Source organism: Bacillus rossius, chromosome 6 (genome assembly GCF_032445375.1).
Source record: "Bacillus rossius redtenbacheri isolate Brsri chromosome 6, Brsri_v3, whole genome shotgun sequence".
In the NCBI taxonomy this organism is placed as follows: Eukaryota; Metazoa; Arthropoda; class Insecta; order Phasmatodea; family Bacillidae; genus Bacillus; species Bacillus rossius.
In genome coordinates, this window is record NC_086334.1 from 20821780 (window position 1) to 20836083 (window position 14304).

General features: G+C 39.5%; 1 protein-coding gene across 19 annotated transcripts in view; it reads right to left on the reverse strand.

Moving 5' to 3' along the window:
- Positions 1 to 14304, reverse strand: part of LOC134532816 (uncharacterized) — a 237678-nt gene that overhangs the window by 30717 nt on the left and 192657 nt on the right. For 15 of the 19 annotated variants that reach the window (XM_063369707.1, XM_063369717.1, XM_063369705.1 and 12 more), the window contains 5 exons: positions 8851 to 9031; positions 6445 to 6642; positions 5471 to 5613; positions 4683 to 4833; positions 600 to 2777 (listed from right to left, as the gene is read on the reverse strand). In XM_063369707.1, the coding sequence (XP_063225777.1) occupies positions 600 to 2777; positions 4683 to 4833; positions 5471 to 5613; positions 6445 to 6642; positions 8851 to 8970 (2790 nt within the window). In that variant the 5' untranslated portion in view covers positions 8971 to 9031. The remainder of the gene's footprint in view (positions 1 to 599; positions 2778 to 4682; positions 4834 to 5470; positions 5614 to 6444; positions 6643 to 8850; positions 9032 to 14304) is intronic. The other 4 variants (XM_063369721.1, XM_063369718.1, XM_063369719.1 and 1 more) reach the window with 1 other exon arrangement.

Consider the following 14304-nt stretch of genomic DNA (forward strand, 5'->3'; position numbering starts at 1 on the left):
TCTACATTAATGAAAGGACTTGCTAACAAGCAGTATTTCCAAGAGTAGTATTCATAACATACCTAATCTAAACTATAGTATCCTAGCATTTTGAGGCTTTTAATCACTTAAAAATACTGGTGCAAATAGATGGTGTAGAAAAATTTCATGGTTTAGATCTCTCAGTATACTAATTATATACTTATACATGCATTATTTAAATTCAAAATTAGGTTTATTCTGCCTAAGTTACACTCTTAAAATCCTGCATAAATAAACCTAAATCATTACATAACACCATCTAATTAATAGCTTCATTTTCTATGTTTTTAATACCATTCAGTCAACACTTGTTTGTATTTTTCCATGTCAGTATCCCAATAGCAGCAACCAACCTGGAATAATTTAGGTTTAAATTTCCAAGTGCTTACAGCACAAATGCTGAATAAAAATTACAATACATGTCAGCATCCAATGCTGAATTACAGGGTAAAAGTTATACAGAAAGCAGGGTAAGTTACAAGATAAAGGATGTTAGTTTAAAATCACACAGGACCACGATCACTGCTGTCAACACATTCTACGTGGCAATGGTCATTGGGCGAGGGCGACTGCCTGACCTTGAAAGATGCAGCCACGTTGATGAAAGGCGTCGGCGGCGGAGAGCGAAGCTGATCACCCATCACCTCCACCTTCTCGCAGACCTCTACGACCGTGCGGCGACGTTCTGCGGCCACGCCCCTTGGAGCGGCCACAGGGAACACTCTCTCAGGTCGACCAATGACTGCAGAGGTTGCCAAAGATTCGGATGGCTCAGGAGAACTAATGTTACTTCGGCAACTCTCAAACTCGGTTGAGTCCTGACTGTCTGCTGGGTACGTCTTGCACATCTCAAAGTTGTCTTCTGACGTATCAATAGAATCGTTCAACGTGGATTCCCAGTGAGAGGCGTAAACATGGTGTGGACTACCACCGACAGTAGGATTGGAATAAACATGTTGTGGGGTACCGTTGGCAAAAGGAGTTGAAGACACTACCTCATCTTTATCTACTGGTTCAGGAAATAAGCCCGATGATGTAGAATAACAATGGTGCAAGTTGACTGCCTCAACCAATTCAGAGTTATTTTTGCTACCCTTCCCTTTTTCCTCTAGATCATGCGCAATAATAGTGTTATGGTCAGGAAATGGAGGAGAACTACGACCAACACCATCAGCAAGAATTAAATTCTCATGAGTAGTGACCCCAAAACCAGAATTCTCAACACCAACACCAGGATGGCATGCAGGCAAATATATAGAGGTAACTTCATCTGACTCAGCACTACCGGCACCAAAATCACCCAACGAGGAGTTGGGTGTATTGTTCAAACTCACTGAGGTCTGAGGATGTTCCTGCGTAATCTCCACAGGTTCCTTCGTACCCAAACACAACGTCTCGCTCGACTCTTGATATGAGTCTAGGATGGGTTCCAGATGAGGTGCAGACACTGTCGCTTCCCCCTCTTCGACCGGTTCGTCTGCCTGGCTGACGGAGCAGGACACATCGGCCGTGTGGATCCCGCTGTCCTCTCTGTCCGTGTCCCCGCTCTGAGTGGAGAAGACGAGCATCTCCGTGGACGAAGTTGAGGCGGGGTAGTTCCTGTCGTTCCCGAAGCAGTCCACGTCTTCTAAGCTCTGCACACGCTCGAATGAAGACAGGTTCTCCACTGCCCCACATGAACCCTCGACCTCCAAGCTGTCGAGGGATCGGTGGAACTGCTGCTTGCCTTGATACAGCTTGTCATCGGGAGTCAGAGAGCACTCTGGGCTGCCGGCATTGCTCTTGTCACTGCTCTGGAAAGTGGCGAGCTTCGAGTGAAAGCTCACATCCCTGTCGGGCGTCACCTTGTGCACTACTCTGTTGCGGGCAGAGTCCAAGTTGCTGAGGCGTTCCTTGATGGTGTGAGGCACTTCTTCCGAGATCCTGCTCGCGCTCGATGCCGACCCTTCCCTCTCCAAACTGGCACTTCTCTCAAGGCTCGACAGCCTATCTCTTAATGTTTGTGATGAAATATCCCCATTGGACAGCCTTAGCACAGATTTAGTAGAACCCTTTTCGAACAAATTTTCAGTGGACCTATCAAAATGTGACAATCTCTCTTTGACAGTTGAAGAAACCTGACTACTTAAAATTTGTCTCTCCTTGATGTTGGCATTTTCTTCATTCTGCTTTTCCAGATGTGACAACCTTTCCCTAATACTTTTGGCATTGGAGAAGTCCCCAGATATTCTGTCCTGCCTGGAAGACTGGCTGTCTACGTCTGAAGCTTTCTCAAAAAGCTCTCTGCGTTTCAAAATGTCCACCTTGGGCACTGTAACTTTGTTCCCACTCTCGCAAGTACCTACATCAGAGAGCTGACTACTCCTCCTCTGTTCTAATGCCGTGAGGCGGTCCTCGATCTTGGCAGCCGATTGCCTTCGCGGAACCACAGGGGGTGGAATTTTCTTGGAAGACCTATTGGGCAGATTGACACAGTTGTTATTTTTAGATGTTTCATTCCCTGTGTGCTCACCATGGTCAAAGTTACCATTTATGTTGTTCAAAATATTTGTCTTTGCGGCTCTCGTCTTTGCCCTATTCTCTGCAAAGTTAACGTAGCCTTGAATCGCTCGTTCGTATGTGTACTCCTCCGGTTCAGGGGAGGATATCGTAGCTGTAGTCGAAGTGTCATCATCATGATGGCCATTTAGCCCGTTCTTTGGTGCCTCCCCATTGTGATTGTCAAAAACACACCTGCCTGTGCTCTCTCTACTATCCTGTGAACAAAGAGTAAAAAGTTCATCAGCAAGCAGTTGCTCACAAGATTGCACTGCACATTTCCTTTTTTTCCCTATCTAAGACATACTATTGCAGAAAATCATTCTTGTAAAATTTAATATTATTTCCTATAACAATCTGCTGAAAATTAAAGCAAAATATATGTAATAAATAAATGCAAAAAAAACACAAAACTACTAGAGAAATGCCTCTATTGCATTCATAAAAAAATTTAATTGATAACACACATATCTTTAACTTTTTTAATAACATTGACTACAAAATAAGATCTTTACAATCTGCCTGTGTTTGTAAAACCTTTCTAGTGAGTTTTAAACAACAATTCACACTTCTGGTATTTTGCAATCACCACGACACAACATTGATAACAGATGACATGAAAATTAATGTATTTAAAAGGAAATCTTACACACAGTGAAAATGGATTACTTGTTTTCAACTTAATGCATCTGGCATTGAATAGCTTAGAACTATTTTTCATATTATGCCTACTAAGGTAGTAGGGAATTTTTTTTGACCTTCAAAATTTTTTATCCCTTGCACTAATACGTGGGCGTATGAAAATTTGCTTTGGGACAAGCCTTAGGATAATATTAACATGGTTTAAAATAAATTTGAACATATTTTATAGTAAGGAAGTTTAAAGTTTTTGTATTACAACTCCCCCTGTTTTTTTTTGTAATGATTCATCTCATCAAAAATTGTTTCTGCCAATAGTTTAAGATTTGGGATTTGGGATTTTTATAATAAATAATAATGGATTTGATAGTATAGCCAATAAAAAAGTTATGACTTTTTTGACCTTCAACCTTTATTTGCCTCCTTGCAGAAATGGTTGGTTACATAAAAAATTTACTTCCCCATTTTTATTCCTTTGATGGAATTTTGCCCATTAACGAATTCAACAGAGATTTTCCATTTCTATATTTTATGTATCAGTTTGGAAATAATTTGTGAAAAATTACGGGAGTTATCATGTCCATATAAATGAGGACCATGAAACAAACTAGGTATATAAAAATTGTCTGGAAATTGCACCATAGTAACAGCTACAAAAGATAGTTTCTCTTCAAAATCTACCTGAAAAGGTGAGGTATCCCTAAAACAAAATCAATCAAATAACTTCCATCTATGTTCTAATTTTTCCTAATTGAGCATAAAAACCACTATTCATTAAACACCTCATTGATAGCAGTGGATGAACCCAAAAGTATCTTTCATATGTATTCTTATTTTATCTTCTTCTATACAATAATAAGAGAACCTAAAGTATTCTATTCAGTGGCGTAGCCAGGATTTGTGTATGGGGGGTGTTAAGAAGCATGCCCACCCCCCCTCCCCAAATTAAAGTGGGGGGTCCGGGGGTCCTCCCCCGGGAAAATTTGGATTTTAAGGTGTAAAATAGTGCTATTTTAGCAGTTTTCGGTTCTTAAATTTAAATATTGTAATGGTAAAATTTTTATTAATTTTAATATGAAATTTGTTTGAGTGATGAATAAGAAATTAATTAAAGATTTGGTGCTAAGGGGGGGGGGGGGATGTTTGAACCCCTAACCCCCCCCCCCCCCCCGGCTACACCCCTGATTCTATTAAACATTGGACACATCTTTCTCCTCTCAAAATAACCCCTAATACCAATCACCTGTCAGTGTGTAAATGAAGACAACAATCTGACATTTGTACCAGATCAGAGACTGATAAAATATTGTGTGTGTGCTCTAACAATAGTCTTCACAGTATCTGCATATGTACATGTAATTACTTAAGTAAATATAAACGGCATGCTACTATTAGGTATTTCCTCTGAAGTCTGCCCCAAATAAACTGGCCCTCATCTCCTGTTCTGCAACAGCTATTCAGCACACTCTAAGCTCCTGGCTCACCTCACTGTAGTTGTCCAAGTGGTTGTCATCGTGACCATATTCTTCGCTGATGCTGCTCTTGCTGCTGTGAGTTCCGATCCCAAGGTCGCTGAGGTCATTAGCATCTTCATCCTTGTACACAGCCAGGCTCATTTTGCGCCCTGTTTTGTTCCTGTCCAAGGAAAAAAGAGCAAGTCAAACAGTAAATAGTAGTTCAAAACATACATTATGTGATTAATTATCATAAAATATTTCTGTCTAAATATAAGTATCAATAAAATAAACTAATGTTGTAAAACAATTGAGTAAAATATTTATAAATAACAAAGTATAGCTAGAAAATGAGAAAACTAAACAATGTACAATTTTATACATCAAGATATTAAAATGGAAGTAATGTATTAAAATAAAAATAATAGGTTACCAGTAATACTGATTAAATGAATATGGGGCAATTTTTTTGCCAAATGCAGGCGGTATCACAATAACATTCAAGAAATTACCAGTATCATATATGAAACAACTTTCATGTGCTTTAAATATTTATGTTCTTTAATCATTAAAGCATCTGAGATAAAGTACAGAAGGTCCAGGTATAAAATGAGATTAAGTTTCTTAAAAACTAAACTTTATGGAAAAAAACACAATAAGTTATATTTTCATAATAACAATGTCGAACACTGAATTTGCATCATATTTTGCAAACCATGTGTTATTCAAAAGAACATTAGGAAATATATCCAATTAAATACTGACACAAACTAAAGGCTTGCTGACAAACCAGGTGAATCTGGTAGTAAGAAACTAACCGTTCCTCAAGCATTTCATTGAAGGTCTTGCTGCGGCGACGATTGCGGTCAAACTCCTCCATCTCCAGCTTCTTGACTTCCACTACGCGCTCTATTATGTGCTCCTGTCTCTTCCTGCGGCTGCTCTTCCAGTTGTCCAGGTTCTGCACACATCAGAAGACATGTTGACACTCCTAGCACGGGGTGTGGTGAAGCCCTGTCCTGCCCTGTTAGTAAGGCTAGTAAACCACAGATGAATGTTTCAAACAATCCCGCGTACACCACAGCATGGACTTGTGACAATTCCAGTCAATTTTAGAGTTCCATGATCAACAAGTGAAAAGCTATTGACATGGCAACAATGACTGTGTCTGCCTAGATATCACTAGCATTTTGCTTATAAATGGGATGAGATGAATAAACAGCAAAGAATGTTTAAAATGGTGTATTCATATGAGGTATCATTAATAACTCTTTGAGAAAATGATTTTTTTTGTTAATTTTTAAAAAATAATTATATTGACATGAGAGATATCTAAGATTGTAATCTAAATTAATTTTTATTACCTGTGGCTTTAGATGAAAAATAGTGTCTGCATTTGAAATCCAGATCCATACAACGAACTTTATATTTAATCAGTAAACATTAGGAATACATCCATATAAAATTGTTTGCAAGATTTACGTGAGGTCTTTTCTTTGTTTTATTAATCACTGCAATCTTATCACTCTCAATTAATTGATATGATAAATCAGTAACTGTTAAAATGTGTGGCTATGTCAGCTATTTTTTTATAGGAATTCTTATACAACTTTAAGCTTGAATAGAGTAGTGGATGTTTGGGTGTCAATGAATGTGGGTGAGATGGATTGGTAGAGTATTTAAAGAATATTTTGGGACGTAAGGGAAGGATGGAGTTACTAAGAATAGAAGGTGGTTGTTAGGAAATAAAGGCTGGATGGTGTTGAGGTGGAGGGATGGAAGCTGAACTCACCGACTGCCAGTCTTCCTCTTGGTTCTGCACCTCCTCTTTTATCTTCTTGACCTCCTCCACCTTCTTGAGGGTTTCCTGAGCCGCACGGTACAAGTTACACGGTCCAACCTTCACAAACTGGAGTGGGTTTGCTGCTGGCTTCGAGGCTGTCACCTTCGACAGTCGTGTCGGAATCACTTCCACGCCGTCAATGCTCAACTGCCAACAATCATACTTTGGTTAGAACATTTTGACACTACTCTGACAATGAATGTCAGCATATCAGATGCAATCAAATATCCTATCACATATAATAAACTAATTAGTATAAATTGCAACCAATTTATAAATCTGCATGAAACAACAACAAATAAAAGACAATTTTTTTTTGGTTTAAGTTAGCAAGTAATACCAAATACTGCATTTCTTGTTGAACAACACTGTTGAAGTGATTTAATTTGACTTCAAGAATTCAAGAAAGTATGTGATCATAATAAAAAATTTGTTAACTCATGCTTTTGCAAAAGGTTAATGACTTGAAAAGCAAACTAGCTTAAGATCAGCATTAGAAATTTAGAGGTTTCAATAGTATTTTTTTTACGTTGAAGTTTAAAGCTTCACTTCTCCCCCCCCCCCTTTTTTTCCCCCACATTTCTTTGTAAAACCCCTCCAAAAAATAAGGCTAGTAAAACAGCTAACTTTAAGGCTATGCAAATTAATATCAATGGGAATATGGGTACCTGGGATGAATAAAAGACTTAATAAATGCCAAGACAAAGTAGATTCATTTAACTTAGACTGTACTAGTGACACTGCATATGGTTGGAATCAAACAATCAGAGACTCGTAAGCCAACATACAAGAAACTCTAGGTAATGTGCGACTTCTGCTGCCCCTCTCAGAAGTCAGTCCTGAATCTGCCCTTGAAGCCAAGCTACTGCTCACCAACTCAAAAAACAGCAAAAGACACATCATCAGAATATGTTTGCTTATTTTTAATCAAAAATAAAATACTATGAAAGAAATGGAAACAATTCTGGCTGAACAACATTGATATGTATTCCACCACGGCTGAGATTCCACACACGAACTGAGTGAAAGTAATGGTTTTTACTGCCAGTGTTGCACTAGGGAATAGGGATGGCTGCACGCGAGGTCGCGTCTGTGAGGCCACTGCACCACAGGCAGGCACAGGCAGTTAGTTCTGACTGACCGAGCGGGCAGGATGGGACTGACCGTGGCCACTTCCTGGGCCAGCGACACAATGGCCGTGCGTTCGGCCACTGGCGGCTTGTGGACGCAAGGTTGCCAAGGCATGCTGGTGTTTACCCCAGGTTTCCTCTGGCTACACGCCACATCAGAAACTGATGCCTCGCAGCTGACTCATTATTGGCCTTGAGATAAGTTTAGTGCAAACAATAGGCTAAACTCTTAATTTGAAATTGCTCTAAATCAGTTACATCTGACTGCAGATATGTATAAACTGATCCATCGAAATCAAGCAATACTAATGATCTTCTTTCACTGACAGAACTAAGGTGATAAATGGGTGATTTCCAATGACTGTGTAACGATTTTCACAACCCCATCAATTTATTCTCGGTGAAATTCCACTGATCTGGCATTCTTCAAAAACCCGTTAAAAAAAAAAAAAACAGCCAAATACATTGAGCGAGTTGCCCATGAATCTTTTCCCGCACATCACTCGGTTTGCACTGTTAACTAGCGATGCCAGGATGTAACACAAAACTTCTATATTTAATAAAAATTTAAAACATTACATTATTGTGAACATTTGAATGACTATCGACATTCAAACATGTATTAAATTAACAATTGATACACCGTTGATTCTTTGATTGTTCTCTTTCAACTACACACTAATTTGTGGTTAAAACAGATTTGTTTTTAAACATTACAGAAACATTAAAAAGCTAGTATTTAAATTACTACTCCAGTTTGGTAAATCATTTTTTTTTTCTCAATCTCCTTGTGTTTTCCAGGTTAAAGAAGACACACGGGCATATTCAAGAGGTCAAGGAGGGGTGGGTACAGTTTTCCCAACCTTACGAAGTGAAAAAAAAAATTAATAAAACACGGAGCAAGATCCTGAAGTACGAGAAAAAAGTGTTACTGTTCCTCACAATCTAGAGTTCAAATTTTTTTTTGTTTATTATTATATGGCCCCAGGGATACTCCTCCCCCATTAAAATAGGTGTAATTGCGGAAAACGCCCCCTCCCCCAAAACAACCCTTCCGACAGATTCCGAAAAAATTCCTTTACTTCCCCCTCCCCCCTTTTATGTTTTGAGCTGGATACGTCCCTGTGAAATACCAGAGTTATCCTTGTTTTGTATATTTTTCCCGCGCGCAGAACTCGGGAACCCCGCGGAGACTCGAACGCACGTGCAAACGAGTAGCGCTCACCTGTCTGGAGGCGGTGGAAGTGTCGGACGTGTCGGAGGAGGTGCTGGCGCGCCGGTCCCTGTAGGGCGACACCGTGACGGCGGCCCTCGCCGGGCTGCTGGGCCCGCTGCTGCCCGGCATGTCTGCTGTGGGTGCCTCGCCGCTGCTCTCACCGCGGGCCGACGGCTCGCATCACGTGACCCTGCCGACACACGAGCCGCGCGCTCAGCACTCCTCATCATTCACAGGCACACCTTTGGATCCCACACGGAGTCAAGGCTCCGGGATATAGAACCTGTCAAGATGTACACTGTAAAGTATATAAATGCACATGCATTGCTATCTACATAAATTGGGGGAAAAAAAAAAAACACACAAGCATGTCCATTTACTTAAAATACATGATGGCGGTAATTTTAGGTAACTATTTTTATAAAGAAAAGTTATCACTTTATACAATAAATGTAGCCGTTAAATTAACTTAAGATAGCAGGTCAACAATAAAACAGTAAATGCGACATTACCGTTTTTTTAATTTCTTTTATTGTGGGGTCTGAAAAGTTGCACATTAAATAACACGGAAAGGGCACAAAAAAAATTATTTACCCCCCGGACACCTGGTTTCTTTCGATGGCCTCTGCTCAGGTCTCACGATTCGCAAGGACGCAAAATGCTAGACTTTTAACTTTTAAACTGTAGAATAAATTTTCTTCATCGAGCTTCTTTCCATAAACGTGTTTTTTTTTTTGACGTGTAAACATCTTAGCTCTCGGTATACGGCATTTGGTAGGTGAAATTTAGTGAATGGAACGGAAGTACGTCGTAAAAACAGTGCACCTGTGCGGAAGTCTCAGAAACCTCGAAAAGATGGCGGACCCGCGTAATTCATTCGTTTATGTGTGTGTGTGTTGTGTGTGTGGAGAGAGGGAGAGGGAGAGATAGTGAAAGGGGTGGACGGGATCCAGAAACTCGGGATAAGAGACGGGAAAGAGACCATTCCCGAACATGGAGAAAATAATTTTTCTCCTCGGGATTATGCCTCGGGGGAAAAAAAACCATTTTTATTAATAGTGAAAACCTCCAGAAAATTAATTCTTACATTACAAAAACATATGCCATCCCCATCTACGTCACGTAACAAACAGCAAATTTGCACAGGTATTTTGCCACGAAATGTGAAATTCTTAAAACTTTGATTTAAGCGTAATTTGCTTTCACTGTGCTGTAGTTTAATAAACGAAAAAGTAATGCGTGTGATGAAAACAGAACCTCAGCTTTCTACGCAAATTACGTTTGCATCTTTAAAATTTCCCGAAACTCATATCTTAAACATTTTATATGCAAAGACAAAAAAGCAAGAAGTTGAAAGTTGGCCAAAACTTGCTTTTGGTTTTTGCGACTTGCGTAATTTATAAAAGGGTAGACATTATTAGAAAACGTCGTTACTTAACTTTTTGCGTCTTGCGTTTCTTTCGTATTTTATAAACCCAAGGCGCAGTGACGAGGAAAGCTCTGAGGGGCTTCAGGTTCGAATTCCAGCCGGCCATCCCTGATGTCAGGTGTCAATGGCGACACCAAGCAACTCCAGGCAGATGCTGGATTGGTTCCTTACTACAGGAAAATGCACGTTCTTTCCTATTTCCCTGCGTTGTGATAGCGGTTCACGTCCGTCCCTAATGACTTCGATATCAACTACAAGTACATTGTAATGATTTTGATGAAAAAAAGTACTATTCAAGGCGATCTGCTTTCTTTTTGAATAAACATAAGTAAATCGTTACCAACTCTGAAAAAATAAATCTGCAAGAGCACTGTTTGTATTTTATATTTCCATCCTTTCATTTTACATAAAAAAATCGTTGATTCACCACGTCTGACGTATACAGAAAATATAAATTTAAAAAAAAATTCTGCTGAACGAGAAAAAGACGATGGTAATAGACATTTTGAGCTCGCATGATGTCAAACAGTGGTTCGCAGAAATAACTGAAGTAGTTGCTTACGACAAACTGTTCATATGACGAAGAGGACATACCCGTAACGGTTTCTACCCGTCGTTGGCTGGACTCAAAATAACGCGACGGCACAACGCGAAAGATGGGATGCGAAAGCAAAACAACTCATAATGCGAACATTCTATTTTCACCTGCGCGACAAAGACAAACGATTATTTTTAAAAAAGTCTTGCCTATTCGTATGTACAAAAAATATGACAACCGTCAATCCGTGAAGTTTTTTTATCAAAGCGAAATGTTTGAGAGAAATATGTTAAATACAAATTTAGTCTTAAGTTCGAAAAAAAAATCACTGTGCGTGAACAAATTTCAGAGCTTGCACAGATAAATTTAGTAAACACCTTGATAATACACGAATAATAATTGTGTTACCAATCCACAGTTCAAAACTGGTCATCTCTCGGAAACAAAAGTTCTCTGACGTTCTATACAGTAACGTAGCGCCCGCGACGCGATGGAAATAATAATAATAATAAAATATTTCAAATCTGTCACGTCCGTCATTCAAGTCGAGCTATTGTGAGCACTGGGGCGTGGTGCGACAGGAGCTCCTGCAAGGAGACGCGAGCGCCCAGCTGAGCCGGCCTCAGCCATCTGCTGAGACGCTGTTGCGACAAAGCAAGAAGTTACGACGCACGCGCCACGCCGAGAGCGAATGCAGCGTGTCCAGCGCTTATGGCCGCAGGTCCCGTTCCAGGTCATTGTTTTTTTATTTACGTTCCACGCGGTTAAACTTGCCACCAGATTAAATGATCGGTTATCATAACCTAAAAATAATAAAGTAGGTATCTATAAATAATTAAGTAATTATTTACTTAAACTATTGAACATAATTCTGGATCTCAATTTATTAATAAACCCTCCATTCTTCTTTACTGATAACATTGTTAAAACAACAACAACATTTGTCAAAGAGTCATTTTTTTTAGTTACGATAATCTTTATTTCTGGTGGTGCAATTATTTGATAGTGAGAGTGAAGCTGAAATGAAAATATCGTCCAAGTGTCACAGAAGGCGAGAAGGGGGGAGACCCGAGCAAACACGAGCCCTCGGCCTGGCGCGCACGTGCGCGCTCCTCCCGGCTATAAATAAAGACGGGCCCCACGTGAGGGTGGGCAGTATCCGCAATAAGCACGCGCCAAAAGTTGAATCCTCGCACGAACCACGCAGTGAGTTGTGGTCCGCCCACCGTCCACTTCAACCACAGGTACAACGTTTGATTGACTGTTTTCACTTTGAACAGGGTCATTCTATGTGATGACATCAGGACGTAACTAGACGCAAAACACTCGGGAGTGGAGCGCTCGATGGCAGACAGGGGAAGGGAGTAACGAATAAAGTCCAATTGTAGGACTCTTTGCAGGCTGTTGGTCGCCATGTTTGTTACAAGAGTGAACCTCCAATGTGTACAATACTGCTTAGTTTTATCGTTCAAGTGAATAGTTGATTTTTTTTCCCATCTTATTCTTAACTTTTAAAGTGAGAAGTTTTATTTTAACCAGCGTGACAGCCATGTACCCATTTTTATCATTAAAAACTACTAACCATGTTTTTTAGGCCGTGTCCGAATTCAAGTACGCAGTTATGAACTTGCGACGCTGAATACTTCACTTGCTCTTCGTGCACTAATAGTAGTAGATTACTATAATGTACCTATTGTATATTGTATTAGCCAACTAAAAATATTGTCAAAAATTTTTTTTAAAATAAATTTTATCTCAACAGCAAAGTTTTAAGTTAAAAATAGTAAATTTTTAAACTCAATCACACACATGAATTTATGCCACTTCACTAAGTTTCGACTTGTTATGATCGGTAGAGGTATGGGCAGGTATTTGTAGGAAATACGTTATTAACATAGTGATATTGATATTAGTTGCGATGTATTTTAATTAGTGATACACAAAACCTTATCATTAAGCCATGTAAAATGCTTTGTTCTATGACGTTTTATATACATGGGAAACAAGCCACGCTGTGTAAACAAGTAAGCTAGGTACCATCTTAGCGTAATTATTGTATGAGTTATATTTTCAAGTATGGTGAATTAATATATTGTCTGATTGAGAATGTTTCTTACTTATTTTCACTAACGAAACCAACAATATTACTATTAACTATGAATTCCCTGCTGAACATAAGGTGAAAATTATATTAAGAGTATTTCAGTCATTAAAGTTTTCGGTCAAATATAACCTACAATACGATTTTCAAAATGGTGATTTTTAATACTTGGAAGTAAGCAAGAAGTATAGAGATTCGTTTAATTGCATACACTGGACTTCACTTTGTGTTCGCGGGTGCGTACGCAGGGAGGAGGGATATGGTACGAGAGGTGGGGGAGAGGAGGAATAATCCCCTTGCCCTACCCGAAATTTAAAAAAAAAAAAACTTTCATTTCACCAACAAAAGGAAAGAATTCCAAAACAAACAGCGGGTAGAGTGGTTATATCCCCTTCCCCCAAAATGAAACTATGCGTATGTTCCTGTCAGCCTTCGTGATGTTACTTCCGGGAGAAGAATACAAGTATATACTTTCAGACGATTTCTGACACTGCCGTAAATGTGTAACTACGTAAATATTGTATTCTAATGAAAGTTCACCTTATAAAATGGCCAAACATTTTTTTTTTTTTTTTTTTTGGCTGATGGTGCACTCGGAGACGGATATTGTAGATATTTAATGCCCTACGAATTGCTTCCGTGTTATGGGAACGGAGGACTACAAGCACACAAAATCAAGAAAATACTCACGCCTAGATACGGTCGCAATGCAACAAGATATTAATGAACCCCCAACTATGCTCGGCCAAAATGTTAATAGAACGTAACGGAAGTTTATGAGGTAGACAGAAGGGAGAAAAAGTATCGAAAGCAACAAAAAATAAATAATGTTTATACAGAAAGTTGTAAAAGGGGGTAAAAAGCAGTGGAGTAATTTCCCACAATTAAGTAACAGAGACAACGTCAGGAGGCGAGCCAAATCATTGGGTTCCCTTTCACCGGTTGGCACAAAGCAACCAACTAACTTTCACCGAATAACTGTACCTGTCGCGCGCGCCTGGAATGATGATTCCGCGCGATCTGCAGTCACCGCACTTGCACGCGTCCAGGTCGCGGATATGCCCTTCTGTCGAGCCTCCGCTAGCAGCGCCTCCCAACAACGCTAGACACGTCATTAGCGCAGCCATGTTGGATCACTTGAGCTACCATCAAACATTTAGAACATCGGACTGGTTCTAAAATATGCTGGATGGTCTACTAATCAGCTAATCAGAATCGTGCCCAACAAAAACGAAATTTTAAAATGGCTAAGAGTTCATGGTATAATAATGAGGTCATAAAGTTAAAATAACTAAAATAATGTTAATATTAGTACAGTAGGTACGTAAAATATTTTATCAGTAATTAGGCAATTGATGTCTACAACTTTCGAAGATGTTTTAAAGAAAAAAAGAA